At 50.2% G+C, this 17,370-nt stretch overlaps 4 protein-coding genes across 4 annotated transcripts; 2 read left to right on the top strand and 2 right to left on the bottom strand.

The window, feature by feature from the left end:
• Window positions 1–159: 159 nt before the first annotated feature.
• PFLUO_LOCUS159 (6-glucosidase) lies at window positions 160–4,877 on the top strand (the record flags this gene model as incomplete). Its single annotated transcript, XM_073778644.1, has 3 exons — window positions 160–377; window positions 439–4,756; window positions 4,809–4,877. 3 exons carry the CDS (start codon window positions 160–162, stop codon window positions 4,875–4,877), a joined length of 4,605 nt encoding a protein of 1,534 aa, XP_073634257.1.
• A 201-nt stretch (window positions 4,878–5,078) lies between these two features.
• PFLUO_LOCUS158 (uncharacterized protein) lies at window positions 5,079–5,492 on the bottom strand (the record flags this gene model as incomplete). The annotated part of the gene is made up of 3 exons (XM_073778633.1): window positions 5,079–5,208; window positions 5,269–5,346; window positions 5,413–5,492. 3 exons carry the CDS (start codon window positions 5,490–5,492, stop codon window positions 5,079–5,081), a joined length of 288 nt encoding a protein of 95 aa, XP_073634256.1.
• Window positions 5,493–5,760: 268 nt separating this feature from the next.
• On the bottom strand, window positions 5,761–6,317 carry PFLUO_LOCUS157 (uncharacterized protein; the record flags this gene model as incomplete). The annotated part of the gene is made up of 1 exon (XM_073778622.1): window positions 5,761–6,317. A coding segment is annotated over one exon (557 nt), but the record flags the coding sequence as incomplete, so codon positions are not given.
• Window positions 6,318–13,031: 6,714 nt separating this feature from the next.
• Window positions 13,032–15,652, top strand: PFLUO_LOCUS156 (uncharacterized protein; the record flags this gene model as incomplete). Its single annotated transcript, XM_073778611.1, has 4 exons — window positions 13,032–13,196; window positions 13,245–13,409; window positions 13,459–14,641; window positions 14,691–15,652. The coding sequence occupies 4 exons, from the start codon at window positions 13,032–13,034 to the stop codon at window positions 15,650–15,652; spliced, it is 2,475 nt and encodes an 824-aa protein (XP_073634254.1).
• Window positions 15,653–17,370: the final 1,718 nt, after the last annotated feature.

Here is a 17,370-nt window from a genome sequence, read left to right as displayed (position 1 = left end):
TTTCGCTGCTCTGCTCTCTATCTTTTGCATTGATTCTCTCTCTTTGCCGCTCGCGGTCTTCTGTAGTCCCTGCCCACGCTGGTGATCTCTAATTCCAGTTGTGAACGCCGAGGCTCTTGGTTTCGCCCAATCGCTTCTTCGGTACAGTCGAACTGCACCATGGGCCCGTCCCGTCAGGTTTACCTGCTTCCGTTGAAGGATGATGGCTCTCCCGATGTGCCGGGAGGGTACATCTACCTCCCACCCCCGACCGACCCGCACTACGTGCTCCGGTTTATCATTGAGGGCACCAGCTCGATCTGCCGAGAAGGCAGTCTCTGGGTGAACATCCCCGAGAAGGACAAGGCATTCGACCGCCATTCGTTCAGGGAGTTTAGGTACAGCCTCCGTTCTTCCTAATGGTGTACCGAGACGGCGCGGTTGCTGAGACGCATGTAGATTGCAGCCCCATTTCAGCAAGAACATCCAGATCGACATCCCGGTCCCCTGCGCGGGTGCATTCGCCTTCTATACGACCTTCTTGCCACTGCCAGAGTTCTCGGTCGACCGTGTGCATGCTCCGGAGCCGACTCAGACGCCTGTTCACTACATCGATGTGTCGCCAAAGCTGACTCTGCGCGGAAATGACCTTCCCCTTAATGCGCTTTCTATTTTCTCGGTTCTGTCAAAGTTCATGGGCCAATATCCGACCGACTGGGATAAACATCTCCATGGAATCAGCCAGCGGAACTACAACATGGTCCATTTCACGCCCTTGATGCAGCGGGGATGCTCTAATTCACCATATAGCATATTCGACCAGCTGTCATTCGATTCTGAGCTGTTTCCCAATGGAGAGAAAGATGTATCATCGTTGGTCTCACGGATGGAATCCGAATATGGGCTCTTGACGTTGACCGACGTGGTTTGGAACCACACTGCGAATAACAGCAAATGGCTGGAAGAACACCCAGAGTCCGGGTACAGCTTGGAGACAGCGCCGTGGCTGGAATCGGCCCTGGAGCTGGACACGGCACTGCTCAAGTTCGGCGAGGACCTAGAAAGCCTAGGTCTACCGACGGAGTTCAAGACGGAGGATGATCTGGTGAAGGTCATGAATGTATTGCGGAAGAAGGTCATCGATGGGCTTCGTCTGTGGGAGTTCTACACAATCAACCCTAAAGCTGTCGCAAAGGAGATTCTTGATGCTTGGTCCAGTGTCAAAGTCGATCTCGCAAGCTCACAATGGAAGCATCTTGACCCCGAGCAATTCAAGGCTGGTACACTGAAACAGCAAGCCGACGTGACCCGTGAGCATGGAATTCCGACATCGAAGCAGCTCCTGGGGAGATTCTCCCGTCAGGTGGACCCCGAATTCGGCGCAGCCATTCTGACTGTGCTCTTTGGTCCTTATGACGCGTCGGCTTCAGATCTTCCAGGAGCTGAAACATCTCTCCTGAAACTACTGGATGAAGTCAATTTGCCTTTCTACAAGGAGTTCGATGCAGACTTGGAAGATATGATGGATCAACTTTTCAATCGCATCAAGTACCTCCGGATCGACGATCATGGCCCCAAGTTGGGTGCCGTCACCAAAGATTCTCCTTTTATCGAGAGCTACTTCACTCGCCTCCCCGACAATGAAACGACCAAGAAGCACAGTCCCAGAGCTCTTGCTCTGGTAAACAATGGCTGGATCTGGAACGCCGACGCGATGCGCGACAACGCTGGGCCCGATTCCAAGGCGTACCTACGCCGGGAGGTTATTGTGTGGGGAGACTGTGTCAAGCTGAGATATGGCAACTCGCCCAAGGACAGTCCATTCCTATGGGACTTCATGACCCGGTATACTCAGTTGATGGCTAAATACTTCTCTGGGTTCCGAATTGACAACTGCCATTCAACGCCTCTGGTGGTCGCAGAATACTTGCTTGACGAAGCACGGAAAGTGAGGCCGGATTTGACTGTCTTCGCGGAGCTCTTCACTGGCTCCGAAGAGGCTGATTATGTGTTCGTCAAACGTCTCGGAATCAACGCACTAATCCGAGAGGCAATGCAGGCCTGGAGCACAGCAGAGCTAAGCCGTCTGATCCATCGACACGGTGGCCGTCCCATAGGAAGCTTCGATATGGATCTGCCGTCTGCTAGCAGCCACGCTGTTGTGTCTGCTGGGACAGGAGTTGCTGATGAGCAAATTACGCACATTCGACCATGTCCTGTGCAGGCACTCTTCATGGACTGCACCCACGACAATGAAGTACCAGCCCAAAAACGCGAGGCAAGGGACACTCTGCCGAACGCTGCTCTCATTGCCATGTGTGCTTCTGCGATTGGCAGTGTGATGGGATATGATGAGATATATCCCAAGCTTGTCGATCTTGTTCATGAGAAACGGCAATATGCGTCCAAATTTTCCGGAGTGGACCAACTCCAAACTGGATCTGGCGAAGGTATCGGAGGAGTCAAGAAGCTGTTGAATGAGCTGCACACCATGATGGGTGTCGAGGGCTATGATGAAACCCATATACATCATGATGGGGAGTTCATTACCGTTCACAGGGTTCATCCAAAGACCAGAAAGGGTGTCTTCCTGATTGCGCATACTGCGTTCCCGGGCAACGATAGCGGTAAAATCTTACCCCCAACTCATATCACTGGAACCCGAGCGAAACACATTGGATCGTGGTTACTGGAGGTCGATGCGGACGAAGACACGAAGAAGGTTCTAGCCGACGACAAGTACCTAAAGGGTCTCCCTAGTCGTACTAACGACATCGAGGCTACCAAGATTGAGGAGAACGGTAATGATGTTACCATTTCCGTGTTAGGCACTCTTTCCCCGGGTGCTATCGCTCTCTTCGAGACCTGGATTCCTGAAGCGGAGCATGCTGCTGGTTTGGACAACTACCTCGCAAGTGGGGCTGATGAGGCATTCTCGAAGCTAAGCTTGATCGACTTGAACTTTGTGCTCTATCGGTGTGAGGCCGAAGAGAGGGATTCTAGCGGCGGTCAGGACGGGGTGTACAGCATTCCAGAACATGGCCCTCTCGTCTACGCTGGACTTCAGGGTTGGTGGAGCGTCCTTGAAGATATAATCAAGTACAACCAGCTCGCTCACCCTCTTTGCAACCATCTGCGACAAGGGCAGTGGGCTTTGGATTACGTGGTGGGGCGCATCGAGAAGGTGGCCTCTAAGGAAGGATATGTTGCTCTGCATCAACCTGCTTCCTGGTTGCGAGAGCGATTCGATGCCGTCCGCGGACTGCCTAGCTTTCTGCTCCCAAGATATTTCGCTATCATTATGCAAGTTGCTTACAACGCTGCGTGGAAGAGAAGCATCCATCAATTGAGCGACAACGTGCGGCACGGCCAAGAATTCATTCATCAGTTGGCAATGGTTAGTGTCCAACAGACGGGTTTTGTGAACTCGGCGTCGTTGTGGCCTACCAAGCACGTTCCAAGTTTGGCAGCAGGGCTGCCCCATTTTGCTGTTGATTGGGCACGGTGCTGGGGTCGAGATGTCTTTATCTCCATCCGTGGCCTCTTCCTCTGCACTGGGCGGTTCGACGATGCTAAGGAGCATATTCTGGCTTTTGCCAGTGTGCTCAAACATGGCATGATCCCGAATTTGCTGAGCAGCGGCAAGCTGCCGCGATACAACTCTCGGGACTCGGTCTGGTTCTTCTTGCAGGCCATTCAGGACTACACGAAGATGGCATCAAATGGCATTGAGATCTTGCAAGAGAAGGTCCCACGACGATTTTTGCCATATGACGATACATGGTTCCCATTCGATGACCCGCGAGCTTATTCTCAGTCCCCAACGCTTCTGGAATGCATCCAAGAGGTGTTTCAGAGACACGCCCATGGCATGTCCTTCCGTGAATACAATGCAGGCCCAGACCTCGACGTTCAGATGAAGTCTGAAGGTTTCCAGATCGACATCAAGGTAGACTGGGACACCGGTATTATCTTTGGTGGTAGTCAAAACAACTGTGGCACCTGGCAAGACAAGATGGGAGAGAGTGAGAAGGCTGGAAACAAGGGTTTCCCCGGAACTCCTCGCGATGGCGCTGCCATTGAGATCACCGGTCTTGTCTTCAGCGCTCTCCGCTGGGTTTCCGAGCTGCACGATTCCAAACTCTATCCCCACAAAGGTGTGGAACTCGGCGATGGCAAATCTGTCACCTTTACTGAGTGGGCCAACAAGATCCTGGATAATTTCGAGCGCTGCTATTATGTCCCTGTCGATTCCCAGCAAGACAGTCACTATGATGTCGACCCTGCGATCATCAATCGCCGCGGCATCTACAAGGATTTGTACAAGTCCGGAAAGCCCTTCGAGGACTACCAGCTCCGCTCGAACTTCCCCATTGCGATGTCTGTAGCACCCTCGCTTTTCAACCCAGACCGCGCACTCAAAGCTCTTGCAATTGCAGAGCCTGCCATTCTCGGCCCTGTCGGCATGGCGACATTAGATCCGTCGGACATGAACTATCGGCCGAACTACAACAACTCCGAGGACTCGACCGACTTCGCTACTTCCAAGGGACGCAACTACCACCAAGGTCCGGAGTGGGTTTGGCAACGCGGTTACTTCCTTCGTGCATTCCTATACTTTGATCTCAAGAGCCGCCGGAATACTCCCGAGGAACGCACCGAGGCGTTCCAGCAGGTCACTCGACGACTTGATGGCTGCAAGAAGGCTTTACGGGAGAGCCCGTGGAAGGGCTTGACGGAGCTGACCAACAAGAATGGAGAGCATTGCGCTGATTCGGTGAGTTGATTTAAAGTGGTGCCATAATTTAATTGCTAACGTGTCGTTCTAGTCGCCTACTCAGGCCTGGTCTGCAGGCTGCCTGCTTGATTTATACTACGATGCTTCCAAGCTTGCTTAAATTGCATACCTACTTCTCGTTGATTTGCATCTTTGACGCAGACATGGTGTTTTATGTTTTATGAGTTGCGCATTGCATACCCTGCATTATATACACGATCATTAAATATTTTCTGTTGTTGCGTTTGAATTAGAATATATTGTTTTTTCAAAGACGAGTATTCTGTCCTCCGTAGATGTCCTTCATGCCCAATTATCTGCTTTATGACATCTCCATCCCATTGTCTAATGCAGTAGCTTCTGTCGTCTGGAAACCTTTCCACTTCCGTTTGAGGATTCGTGCCGCATATAGCTCATCAATCTCGGCTAGCGTTCGATTCGCAGTCTCGGGTCTAGAAAGAGTCGGTGTCAATAACTTTCGTGTCATTGCAAGAGGGTAAGGGTATCCTTACAGATAAAAGAAGCTTAGGACAATGGTAATCAGCATGCAGCCAGCAAATACCAGGAAAGCTTTGGCGCCTAGGTTCGCACTATATACATACGGAAAAGTCAACAGTCAGCACTGGAGAAGCCGGAAAAACAGTGGAGAGACTTACGCATCGGCACTTGTCAATTGTGGGACTGCAAAGGTGGTCACAATTGCCGTTGAATATGACCAGAATAAAGACCAGGTCATGGTTGGCTCGCGTAGCTTTGTGGTTGGGATCTCGGTTGGTAAGACGTATATCCTGTATGGAAGAATTCAATCAACTCTGCTCAAAGCCTCGGGGAACGAGAGACGCGTACACTGATTGAAAAGCGATTGAATTCACAAATGAAAAGATCATGCACATTGCTGCAAGCCCCGGCCGTTGCCCGCTGGTCGTGAGCCCGGCGCATTCGATAGCCCCGGCGGCGATATCCAAGATCAAAAGGAGAATGTATTCTGGCAGTGTAACCGTCCGTCACCCGAATTTATCGAGAAGCAATGGTCCCACAAGCGTCCCGGCAAACTGTAGCAGGAAGAAGATGATGGTGATCTTGAAGGGATCGGCCACACCACTCTGGACCAAAATGACGGTCGAGTAAGTGCCGACAAGAATCTGGCCGCCAACTTGAGAAAGGCATAGCAGCGCTGCTGAGCAGATGGTGCGCTCCAAATTTTCTGATTTAAACATTCCCCACCATTTGACGCTACTTCTGCGCTCGTCGTTTGATCGCAGCGCGACCATGACAACCCCTAGCTCGGCTTCAGCGAGGGCAGCATTGCCGCCGCGAATTGAAGTCAGATTTCTCTTTGCTTCTTCGTCACGGCCGTGCATGAGCAACCAAGTAGGCAATTCAGTAAGAAGCAGTGACAGAAACAGCAAAATAACCGGTGCCAATGCCTGAATTCCCATCGGAATCATGTACTGTCTTTTATTTGTAAGCTTCTCCGAGGCCCACACAACGACTGTGGCGATGACGGATACCGCACCACTCCCTGCAATAGTGAAGCCTACTGCTCGAGCCCGGAGTTTTACTGGAACTAGTTCGGATAGGTAGATGGGTGCAATATTAGTGACGACACTGATGCCAAAATCTATACTGGAGTTAACATCTGTGTGTAGGTTGCGATGCGAGAGACCAACAATTCCAGAATCGTCCCACAACAAGGGCGCCAATGTTTGGGGCAAAAAGCTGCAGAATCGAGCCGGGAATACACATCGTGCCATATGTATTGAGCAGGGTTGAATCCATTGCCCCCGCCATTTTCCGACTCTTGACATTGAACTATAGTTGAAACATACAGTATCCCAGATAGGGAAGTGCAAAACCAGCTCGCCGTTTCACACTCTTCTCTTCATTCTGGGGCGCACTATCAAGACGCTAGCTTGAGAATGGGTTCCAATTAAGTAGAGTTACCTATATAGCCAGGACAATGTCTGCTAGGTGGGGCTTTCCTAATTGGGCTACCGCCACTTTTATGAAGGCGCCTAAGCTCCGTCTCACTGAGTAGATTTCTGTAATGAGCTACTTAGAGGGTAGTAGTAGTGTTGATCAAGTGAAGAAACTATGACGATATGATGTGGGAACGACGAAGTAGATCCGATTTATGCAGTGTCAGTCTTAAAAAGAAGAATCTAGTCAAGCGTACTGACCTCTCTTTTTAAGGCGTTCGAAGCGGTGCATCAGGTGTAAATAACTATAAGAAAAACAGAAGAGAATCAACCCTTAAAACTTGCGATCTCCACTGGGGGCGGGCGACGGACACGAGAGTAAACTGAGCAAACAAAATAGAAGCGTAAGCGGAAACATAGCGCGTTTTTATTGCCAAAAAATGACGTTATATTGCTGCAATTTCTACGAGGTAGAGCATAAGCAAAGAGCCGTTGTTTACTTGGTCGCTTTCTTTGTTTATACACCTTCCTTTCTCCTTTTCTCTTCACCCAACTCTTTGCTCTCTGTCTTCTTCTATTTCTCTTCTGCTTTTATAGTGTTTTGCAAACACATCGTAACATCTGCTCTTAATCCTTTTGACAATGGCTCCTAAGGCCGCTCCCTAGAGGTTCTTTTCTATAGGATGTCGGTCGTTGTTCCGGGGAATCTACTCTAAAAAGAGAGCTGTCATCCGGCAATTTGATAACTCAATTCGAGCGACTAAAGAGGCAATTCTATTATAGTATTGCTGACGGCAAACCTGCCACTTAATCATTTTTGAGCTGGTGAAATGGCCTCTCGAGATACGTTTACAAAGTGGCCAAAATAACGGATCGTTTATAAGACGTGGTAAAAATGCGGTTAGGTCGAATTGAGGCGCGGAGGGGCCGGCCTACAGGCAGTATAGATCACCTTGCCATTTCACCGCGTTAGGAATGAAGGGGCTTGATCAACTCCCTGCCTTGTTAAGGACATTATACCAAGTAATTTCACTACCGTAACAAGGGATGAAAATAGCAGAAGCTAGGTACTTTTGGAGAGTTTGGGTGCAGGACATATAAGTCATAATTGAGGACAACAAAGTTGACCCTAGGGTTAGATGGCTCAATGGGAACAAATAATGACACGGTGATCAAAAACCAAGTTCACACCTAGTTTTTTTTTAAGGGTAGCGCGTTCGAATCTCCCCGAAGTCGTGATAATAAGCTTTTCTTTTTAGTCGCCTTCCTTTTCCTTCTTGTTAATCCCTTTCGGCCGCAAAATATTTCCTTATGGTGTTTACGCTCGTCTCTCCTACCTGAGTGGAGAGTAGATACTTGAGTTTCTCTGATAAGACTGCCTTCCTAACTACGTATACGCTTACACTACTGAGAACATGCATATTGGATAGTCCTCTATATTATCGGCAATGTCAACGCCCAACACGTTTCTTATACTCTCCTCCTCCTATATCCCCTAGTATCGCGGTAGTAAGGTGTTAAGTTCTTGCTACCTCTGCGAGGAGTTGCACGGATGGAAGCATGTGACTTAGCGTGAGATCGCTAATCTCCTTACGGAGCAGTTGCGGATCACGTGTGGTCACATGATCGCCACCTACTGTCGCCGTTACTGTCCACTACTACTAGTTTACAATACAACACTCACTTCGTCTTACGTCTAGTAGCGTGTCGACCGGATACATCCTACCCTCTAGGCTGATTATCCTGCCAGCACTTCCACCTAGATCAGCTAGCCCTGCATCAGGCCTGTCCTCATCTTCGGCAAAGAAGCGCAGAAAGTCTTCGACCTGCAACGTCGCGCTACTAACAATAATCCGAAGCTCGGGCCGCTTCTTTCGGATTTTCTTTAGGATCTCTAGGAGAACATCGGTGCTTAGAGATCTCTCATGAGCCTCGTCCACCATGATCACAGAATAGCGCGACAGGAGATGATCCACTAGAGTCTCATAGTAATATTCCATCCGTCAAGAATTTAATACGGGTTGTCGCAGAGGTCAAGTCTTCAAAGCGGATGGAGAATCCCACCTCTTCGCCGCTCCTAGAAGGAGCTTTGCGAAGAAGAAGCTCCAGGAGCAGCTTTGCGAAGAAGAAGCACACCGGCACCCGTGCCACCCCTCTCGCTGCACTGAGTGCTCTGCCCCACGACCACCCTTCGAACGACACGCCCATGCGGACCGTGCCTTTAACGACTTAGTCCGTGACTCTCTTGAAGCTAAGTTACTGACGTTTCTTAGAGGAGATGTGTGAATGATTCAGATTGTCTAAGAAGGGAAGAAATGAAGCTATTGCGGCTATCTAAACGGCTAGTAGTGAGGGAGTGTCGTCATGATGTGCTCATACGATCTCAACAGACTCGTGGTAAGGGCTTCATCACGGAGAATAATGAGAAGAAGCGCGGTCTCCTACCGTGGTAGCCCTATCGATATCTCCGGAGGCAAGCAAGTCCTTCAAGTTGAACAACAAGAACTAGGAGGGCTCTTCTCCCGTATCCCCACAGGCCACCTGCCTACACGTCCTCGCTGCACAAAATCGTTCTCGTTACACCATCGGTCTCTCAATTGCCTCCTACTTCCACTAGCTCCCTCGAACCACCAAGGCCTCGCATCACCGAGCTCGCTAGATTGTCGCCCGTACGACTCATCCCCACCAAGTCCTTCCCCCGACTGCGGCTGCCGCTTTCTACGATGTTTTTGGATGATAAGGGGGCGCGATCGACCAGGAATAAACGCCCTATAGAGTTCCCCATCATACTCCCACCGTCTCACTGTCCTGTGGGAACATGATGGAACAACCATGTTATCCCCCCTTTATCGGCTTCCTCCACGCCTGTAGCAACTTAAACCACTGCCTGAAACTGCTCCAAGAGTTCGGATTCGATCATGAATTTGGCTACAGCTGGAGCTGAAGCTGATATCCGAGAGACGGCTTCCAGCAATAACCGGGATCCGCTCCCTTACAATGGCCTCGGAGCTGGATGTGTGCTCCTTTACCCGGCACTGTACAAGCCAGCTGCATTGCTACCAATTGCACGCCACAAATAAAGCTTGTAGTATCTGGTCGAGACCCACCCAGTCACCATATATGGGACAGACGGACAGCGGGAAAACCCCTCAGCTGCCCCAGTACCTCGACCAGGCCGGATGGTGTCAAGATGGGAAAGCCATTGCAGCAACACAACCTCACCGGGTAGCTGCTACGACTGTCGCAAAGCGAGTGGCAGAGGAGATGCGTTGCAAGAAACCACACCGCTAAATACTCGATCGGCGACCCATCGAGGGTCTTCGCAACAGACGCTCAACCGGGATGACCGCCATTGAACTGCTGGCACAGATCCGCGATCAGGAGGCTTGTTTTTCCTTTGTCATCATTTTATTCTACTATGGTCACGTGCTCTGGTTTAAAGCTGGCACTTTGGACAATATGTGGAAATGCAAAATAAGCGTAATCACTAGTAATTCTACCAAATAGTCTGATTTGACAATGATGAAAACGATGGTATTCAGTCTATCTATTATCCTGGATTTTATAGGGGGGCAGAAAGCGGGAAAAACTGCCGGAATGCGGAAATTACGCTGGTAGCCTAGATCTGATGGATCAGATTAGGTGATTAGGATGCGGAAGATGGATCCTAGTAAATTACTAGTGGGAATTCCACTCCGACACAATAAAACACTCGCTTCGTCTTACAGACTTAGCAAATAACCTACTGTAAGTTAGGGCACCGAATATGGCGTCCGGGGTAGCCATTTTTGGCGCCGCCGTCACCTAGAGTTGTGGTGTAGTATGTGTAGTATGGTACCATGTCTACTATGTCTATTAGGAGTTATATTTCTTTCGACTCCCTTGAAGTCGTTGTGACAAGAGTACATTATTCACAACCGGGTATAATCTAGTTGACCCCAGGGTCAGATGGCTCCATGGGAGCAATGACAGGATGACACCCTTGCCAAAAACCAAGTTCCCAAACTCCTTTTGTTAAGGATGGTATGTTCGAGACCCTCTGAAGTCCTTAGACGCCAGTTTTGGCGCCGGATTTACCGTCACCTAGCGTTGTGGTGTAGGAAAGCAACTATATAGCTACTAAACTAGACGCGAAAGCTATAATAGTACTAAACGATAAGATCCTAGAACTTCCTTTAGAAAAACGAACTAGAAACCCAATAGAACGATAGCTCGCTCTATTAAGCTTTCTACCCCTAATATCTAATATAGACTAGCTAACAAACTAACTAAGAAGCCATCTAGAAGACGTAGCTCTTTAAAGATATCCTATAATAATGATAACGAAGAAGGATACAAATTAGAGCAGCTGGGAACGATCCCAAGAGTGAACGAAATATTGAGCATGGCATCTGCAAGAGCAGCCAGCTTCCCGTGGCCCATAATTCGACAATAGCCGGGAGTAAAGAATTTGCTCTGTTGGATCGCGGTTAGGCCCATGATTTGTAATGTGTAGCCTGCCCGGGCCTTCACTTCAGGTGCGCATTGGTTATTTGAAAGAGCACGCCACCAGTGTGAGGCGAGTTGCCATTGTCTGGTAATAGCCACATCGGCAGTTTGAATAGAACATGATGGTTTTCGTTCATTGACTTCGACCATGACGGCCATGGAATCGTCTCTGAACGCAACATTCATGATCTCGTTAATGTTTAGAGAAGAGTAGAGGCGAGCCATCGCGTTTAAGAGATAAATAGCTTGTTTGTCCAAAGTATTCAAGTCCAACGTTGAGAACGGCAGAGGAAATTCTTTCAGACGGGTGTCTGGAATGTGCCATATATCAGAAGGTTCTGTAAAAGTCAGATTCGGCGGTTGCTTGGCAATTCTCCTCCTATCGGCTCCATAGATAGAGTTGGATGCAGCTTCTGTGATAAATATCAGACGCCCCATGCGATGGAATCGCTCCGTCCCAACCGGGTCTCTCGAATATCCGACAAGATCCATCAGCCCAATCGCTTCTGTTAAATACAGAAAAGCGCGGTTGTGTTTGTCTCGGACGCTGTAAGCGATAAATAAGACAAAAGAAGTGAAAACAATCCAAGGATGGAAAGTCCGCAAAATGGCATTCCGTAACTCTCAATCGCTCAATCGATTGGGACAGAAGTTCCAGGCGGGTCATTCCTCGCTCAGGGGAGTGACGGAACCGACCAGCCTCGTTCAGTAGCGATATGGAAAGTAGCAAGGCACGAAAGCTGGAATCTGACAGATACTCGCCAGAATCGACTTTGCGGAGCAGTGTTTCGAAGTGGATGACCGGATTTCTCTGATAGGATCCCGTAAAGAAGAGGGCTAGCTCGGCCATGATATCTTCCCGTGACAAGGTAATTTCTTTAGTACTTTCGGTAGAAGAAAGTTGACCAAAGTCAACCTGCATGGGGGTATAATTCCCAGTAAACACTTCGGGAAAGGGCTCGCCCCAGTCAAGCCCTGCAGTTTCTGGTTCAATGTTGTTATCAGTAATGCCCAGCCCTGACTCCTTGCCGACAGAAAGCTGGGCCGGTGAGGGGCTCAAAACGGATTCATTTGGTAAGATAGCGGCGAAAGAATTCATATTCTGTCCAGGGACTGAACCAGAATCACTCATTAGTGCCTGACTGGCACGGATGGCATTTAATCTTCTGCGATATATGTGAGCTAGCGGACTGGCAGATGGCGTGATGAACCTACCGTCATGTCTTGGGTCCTCTTTTTCCATGTTCGTCATGATATGTGCATAGAATGTTCGTTTTCTGACAGCGAAGACACCGGGGATCCGGGTCGTATAGCTGCTTCCCAGGACACTGTCGATTCCATGAGTAAATCCACAGCGATCAATCCAGGGGACCTACTTTCAGCTTTCGCCGACGACAGGCATCACAAGCCTTGACTGACGAGACTTTTCTCCTTGCCTCCATCATTATGGATCGACTCACCGATTGTAGAAATAATAGTAATGCGGAGGCCAGGCCCGGTCATGTGCACCTCGGGTTATGCTATCCCGATGACTAAGCAGATGCAAGCATAAGCTGTTAACGTAACCAACTAACATCGAATCCTTCGACGCCGCTAAAACAAAAAAAGGGAACAAGCTCGCACCACTCTCAGCATTTGGTTGTTTTCTTGAGCTGGCAGTGCCTACGATTCGGAACCGTGATATTTCTCGCGAAAGTCTGTCGCCTGTCAAGTTGTTCTCTCCCTTCCATCTTCTCTTTATCCCTCCCCTGACGTCAGTTGTTTTGCTTCAACAGTCTCGAGCAGTGCACGCCCTGATGCATCGGTAGCGCACGCGACCCTTCAACACGACAGTTTCTTGGGGTTTGAGCATCTTCTGACCAAGAAGCATGTCTCTAACGAAATCCGCGGTCACTCCGCTGGTGGCCGTGCTTTCCAACAATTCCGGCGATGCACCAGGGAGGCGGTGGGGGGATCAGACAGAGGGCCGCGATCTGTACACGCAGTTCTCGATCAGTCTGGCACTGGGCCTAGGTGCCTTTCTCTCATTCTGTGTATGTTCGATCCTTTTCTGGGTGTGAACTGTCGCTGACTGCTCACAGCTTCTGCGACCAAAGTGGTCAGAGCTTTATGCGGCGCGACGACGGCTGCGTAATGCCGCTTCCCGGTTACCGGAACTTCCGAATACTTTCTTTGGCTGGATACCCATCGTGCATCGCATTACAGAGGATGAAGTCCTGGCGTCTGCTGGCCTTGATGCATATGTGGTAGGTACACCTTTTTACGTCCCGCGAAACGTTGTGCTAAGTGCTATAGCTACTGTCCTTCTTCAAATTTGCCATCCGGTTCCTCTCCGCGGTTTTCTTCTTCGGTCTCGCCGTCATTCTACCATTACACTACAAATATGAAGGCCGGTACGGGGTTCCTGGGTGGGATAATGATGGACCGCCGCACAACAAGACCATGATTGCGATGGCCAAGGATAAAGACAAGCATAAGCTTAAATCAGCTCCGCCGTATCTCTGGATCTACGTGCTGTTCCCATACATCTTCACTGGGCTGGCTATCTACTTGCTTCTCCAAGAGACGAACAAGATTATTCGCACCCGGCAGACCTATCTCGCCAATCAGACCAGCACGACCGACCGCACCGTTCGCTTGTCTGGCATCCCACGAGATTTACTGTCTGAGGAGAAGGTTAAGGATTTTGTGGAGGGCTTGAACATTGGCAAAGTTGAGAGTATCACGCTATGCCGGAACTGGCGTGAGCTAGACAATTTAGTCGACGAGCGGATGAATATTCTTCGAAACCTGGAGTGGGCTTGGACGAAACATTTGGGTTACAAAAGGCCACAAAGTGACAGGAGCACCGTGCGCTTGATGAACCAGCGTGGACCAGATCTCCTCAATGACGATGATGAGCGGTCCCAGCTGCTCTCTAGCGCAGACCGAGATCACGTCTCTGGATACTCCCAGGAACGACCAAAGGCTCGCATCTGGTACGGTCCGTTCAAGCTTCGATTTCGGATGGTTGATGCGATCGATTACTACGAGGAGAAGTTACGGAAGACCGATGAACACATCCTACAAGCGCGCCAAAATGAGTATCGTCCCACCGAGATTGCCTTTGTGACCATGGAATCCATCGCTGCCTCTCAGATGTTGGTGCAGGCCATCCTCGACCCCCGCCCTATGCGGATGTTCGCCCGGCTTGCCCCGGCCCCGGCCGATGTGGTCTGGAAAAACACCTACCTGTCCCGCTTGCGCCGCATGGCGCAGTCGTGGTCGATCACTCTTGTGATTGGGTTTCTCACCGTATTCTGGTCGGTTCTCTTGATTCCATTCGCCTATGCGCTGCGATTGGAAACTCTCCATAAAGTATTTCCCAGCCTGGCCGATGCCCTGGCTTTCCATCCATTTCTGAAGTCCTTGGTTCAAACTGGTCTACCAACTTTGGGTCTCACACTGTTGACCGTTGCTGTTCCGTACCTATATGAATGTGAGTGTGGACTGCACGTGTGACTGACCAAGACTAACCTCTTTCTTAGGGCTCTCCAATAACCAAGGAATGATGTCCCGGGGCGATGTAGAGTTGTCTGTCATTTCGAAAAATTTCTTCTTCACCTTCTTCAACCTCTTCCTCGTCTTCACCGTTTTCAGTGCCGCCACCTCCTTCTACGGATTCTGGGAGAAATTTCGCGATGCGTTCAAAGATGCTACCACGATCGCTTCTGCACTGGCACAATCTCTGGAGAGTCTGTCACAATTCTACATTAATCTCATAATCCTGCAGGGCGTCGGACTCTTCCCGTTTCGGCTGTTGGAGTTCGGAAGTCTGTCCTTATATCCAATCCGCTACCTCTTCGCGCAAACGCCGCGGGATTACTCGGAACTCTCCATCCCGCCGACGTTCAGCTACGGCTTCTCGATCCCGCAGACGATTCTCGTTCTGATCATCTGCATCGTGTACAGCGTGTTCCCTAGCTCCTGGCTGATCTGCCTCTGCGGCCTGGTCTACTTCACCATCGGCCACTTCATCTACAAATACCAGCTCCTGTATGCCATGGACCACCAGCAGCATTCCACGGGCCGCGCCTGGCCGATGATCTGCAACCGTCTGTTCATCGGGTTGGTGGTCTACCAACTCGCCATGATCGGCGTTTTGGCCCTGCGATTGGCCATCACCCGCTCGCTGCTTCTCGTGCCTCTGCTGATCTTTACTGTCTGGTTTACCTACTGGTTCGCGCGCACGTATGAGCCACTCATGAAGTTCATCGCCCTCAAGAGTATCAATCGCGACCAGATTGGTGATGAACTCTCCCCCTCGCCTTCTGCGATCATGTCGCCGTCCGGCCTCGACCGTGATGCCCTCCCGATGCACATCGCAGGCCAGGAGCTCGAGCTGCGGTTCAAGAAGTATGTTAACCCAAGTCTTCTGGTGCCGCTGCATTCGCCCTGGCTTCCTGGTCAGACCTCGAGCCAGAATAATGGCAATGGCAATGGAGCGTGAGTGTTCGGATTCCACCAAGGGTCATCCAGTTGATGGCCTCGGCCTGCTTGGATTTTGGGGTATAGCTGTTCCTGATTTTTCAACTGTCGATCTTTTGTCTTCACGATGTACGACCTGTTGATACCTCTGCGATCGTAATTTGTCTATATTGTCGAGTTTAATCATCTGTTGGTTATCACCGTCCGTTTCTCCATAGACCATCAGATCTCTTGTTGTAGATTTGCCTCATCCGGCCAATCGAGATCGGACACATTCCGATGAAACTCTCCTACCGTTTAATACCAAATGTCATCTGCATTCGGCACGACTGTCGCGTGGCCCACATTCTTGAGCGCTGGAATGTCGGTAAGCTCACCGTTATGTACACCTAATGGTTTCACCGTGCTACTCCGTATACTGCGTTGGTTGCCTCCATTCCCATCGCCACCCGTCATCCGTGGTCCAACACCCGCCAAAACTCGGTGACTCCCGTCACACTTCTTTGCCTTTCGCTCGGTGGCAATCGCTTGTTGGCTAATGCTCGGGATGGCAAAATAAGCGATCGAGGTATATGACGGTCGGGTCCCCGGCGCCTTCTTCGTCTCTTTCTCTCATCAATTTCAACTTCGCCGTTCCCGCTTTCAGAGGCACGCCGGCTGGGACTATACAACCGCCCACATTTCGGCGAGATCGTTACATACAGCCCGTCCACCTCTCACATACCATTACATACCATCCCGTGGGAATTCGATCGACTAGACAGGTGCCGATCTCCCGACTGTCAGTCACTTTTATCTCATCATCAGTTCATCTTTCCGATCATTCCATCACTCGGTCGAATCTTTTTTTCTGCAAGTACGAAAGTGACTTGCCCTCTCGATATCCTGCCAGATATACTCTGCCTCGTATAGGGACCAACAATAAATCGAGCCCTTAGTGACCGACTTTTCCTCTCCTCCGAGCATGTTTTAATGGAACTCTAATAACATCGACGGGAACTACTTGGATTCGTTTCGTGGTGCTTGTGGAATTGGTTACGGACTTGCTTACTCGACACTCGAGATGCCATCGACGAGATCGCTGAGCCACGGCTATGCTGGGCATCGACCGAAGAATGACGAAATCGTCACAGCGTCGAATCTCGATTGTGCTACCTCAATTGTTCCTGCTGTGATACCCAACCAAGCCGCCGTATCTGTGCAACGCAGCGATAATGCCATTCCTCATGGCGCAGATCGATCACCCCCCTCAGCGGCCAATATCGCCCCACCAGAGATTCTACTTCAGATCTTCTCGATGCTGACACCGCGTGACTATGACAATGCGCGCCGAACATGCTCGCAATGGTTGCGTGTGGGCCTGAATCGCGATTTGCTAGAGCGTATGCTGAAGCGGGCTGGGTGGTGGGATGCATGGCAGAATGACCGGGCAAAGCAGCGCACATTGAAGCAAGAAACCGCCGAGAGCGAAGTGTGGCGTATGAGCCGGCGTTTTGCGACCGAGTGTCTTTTATCAGGTCGAAAAGTCAATGTTGAGAAGCCAGGCTTCTTGACCACCTCGATAGTGGATTTCTCTCAGCTTTCTAAAGGATCGACCGTCGCGAAGACTCGTGGGAATGCGTCTTATGCTATAACGAGATCACACAGCGAGGGGGAGGCAAAACCAGGAATGTCGACATTCAGCGTGAGCAGCTGCGGCAACTATCTGCTCGTCAGTACTGGGTGCATGATCTATCTCTA

Source organism: Penicillium psychrofluorescens (assembly GCF_964197705.1).
Source record: "Penicillium psychrofluorescens genome assembly, chromosome: 1".
Taxonomy (NCBI): domain Eukaryota; kingdom Fungi; phylum Ascomycota; class Eurotiomycetes; order Eurotiales; family Aspergillaceae; genus Penicillium; species Penicillium psychrofluorescens.
This window is presented reverse-complemented; position numbering and strand designations above follow the sequence as displayed.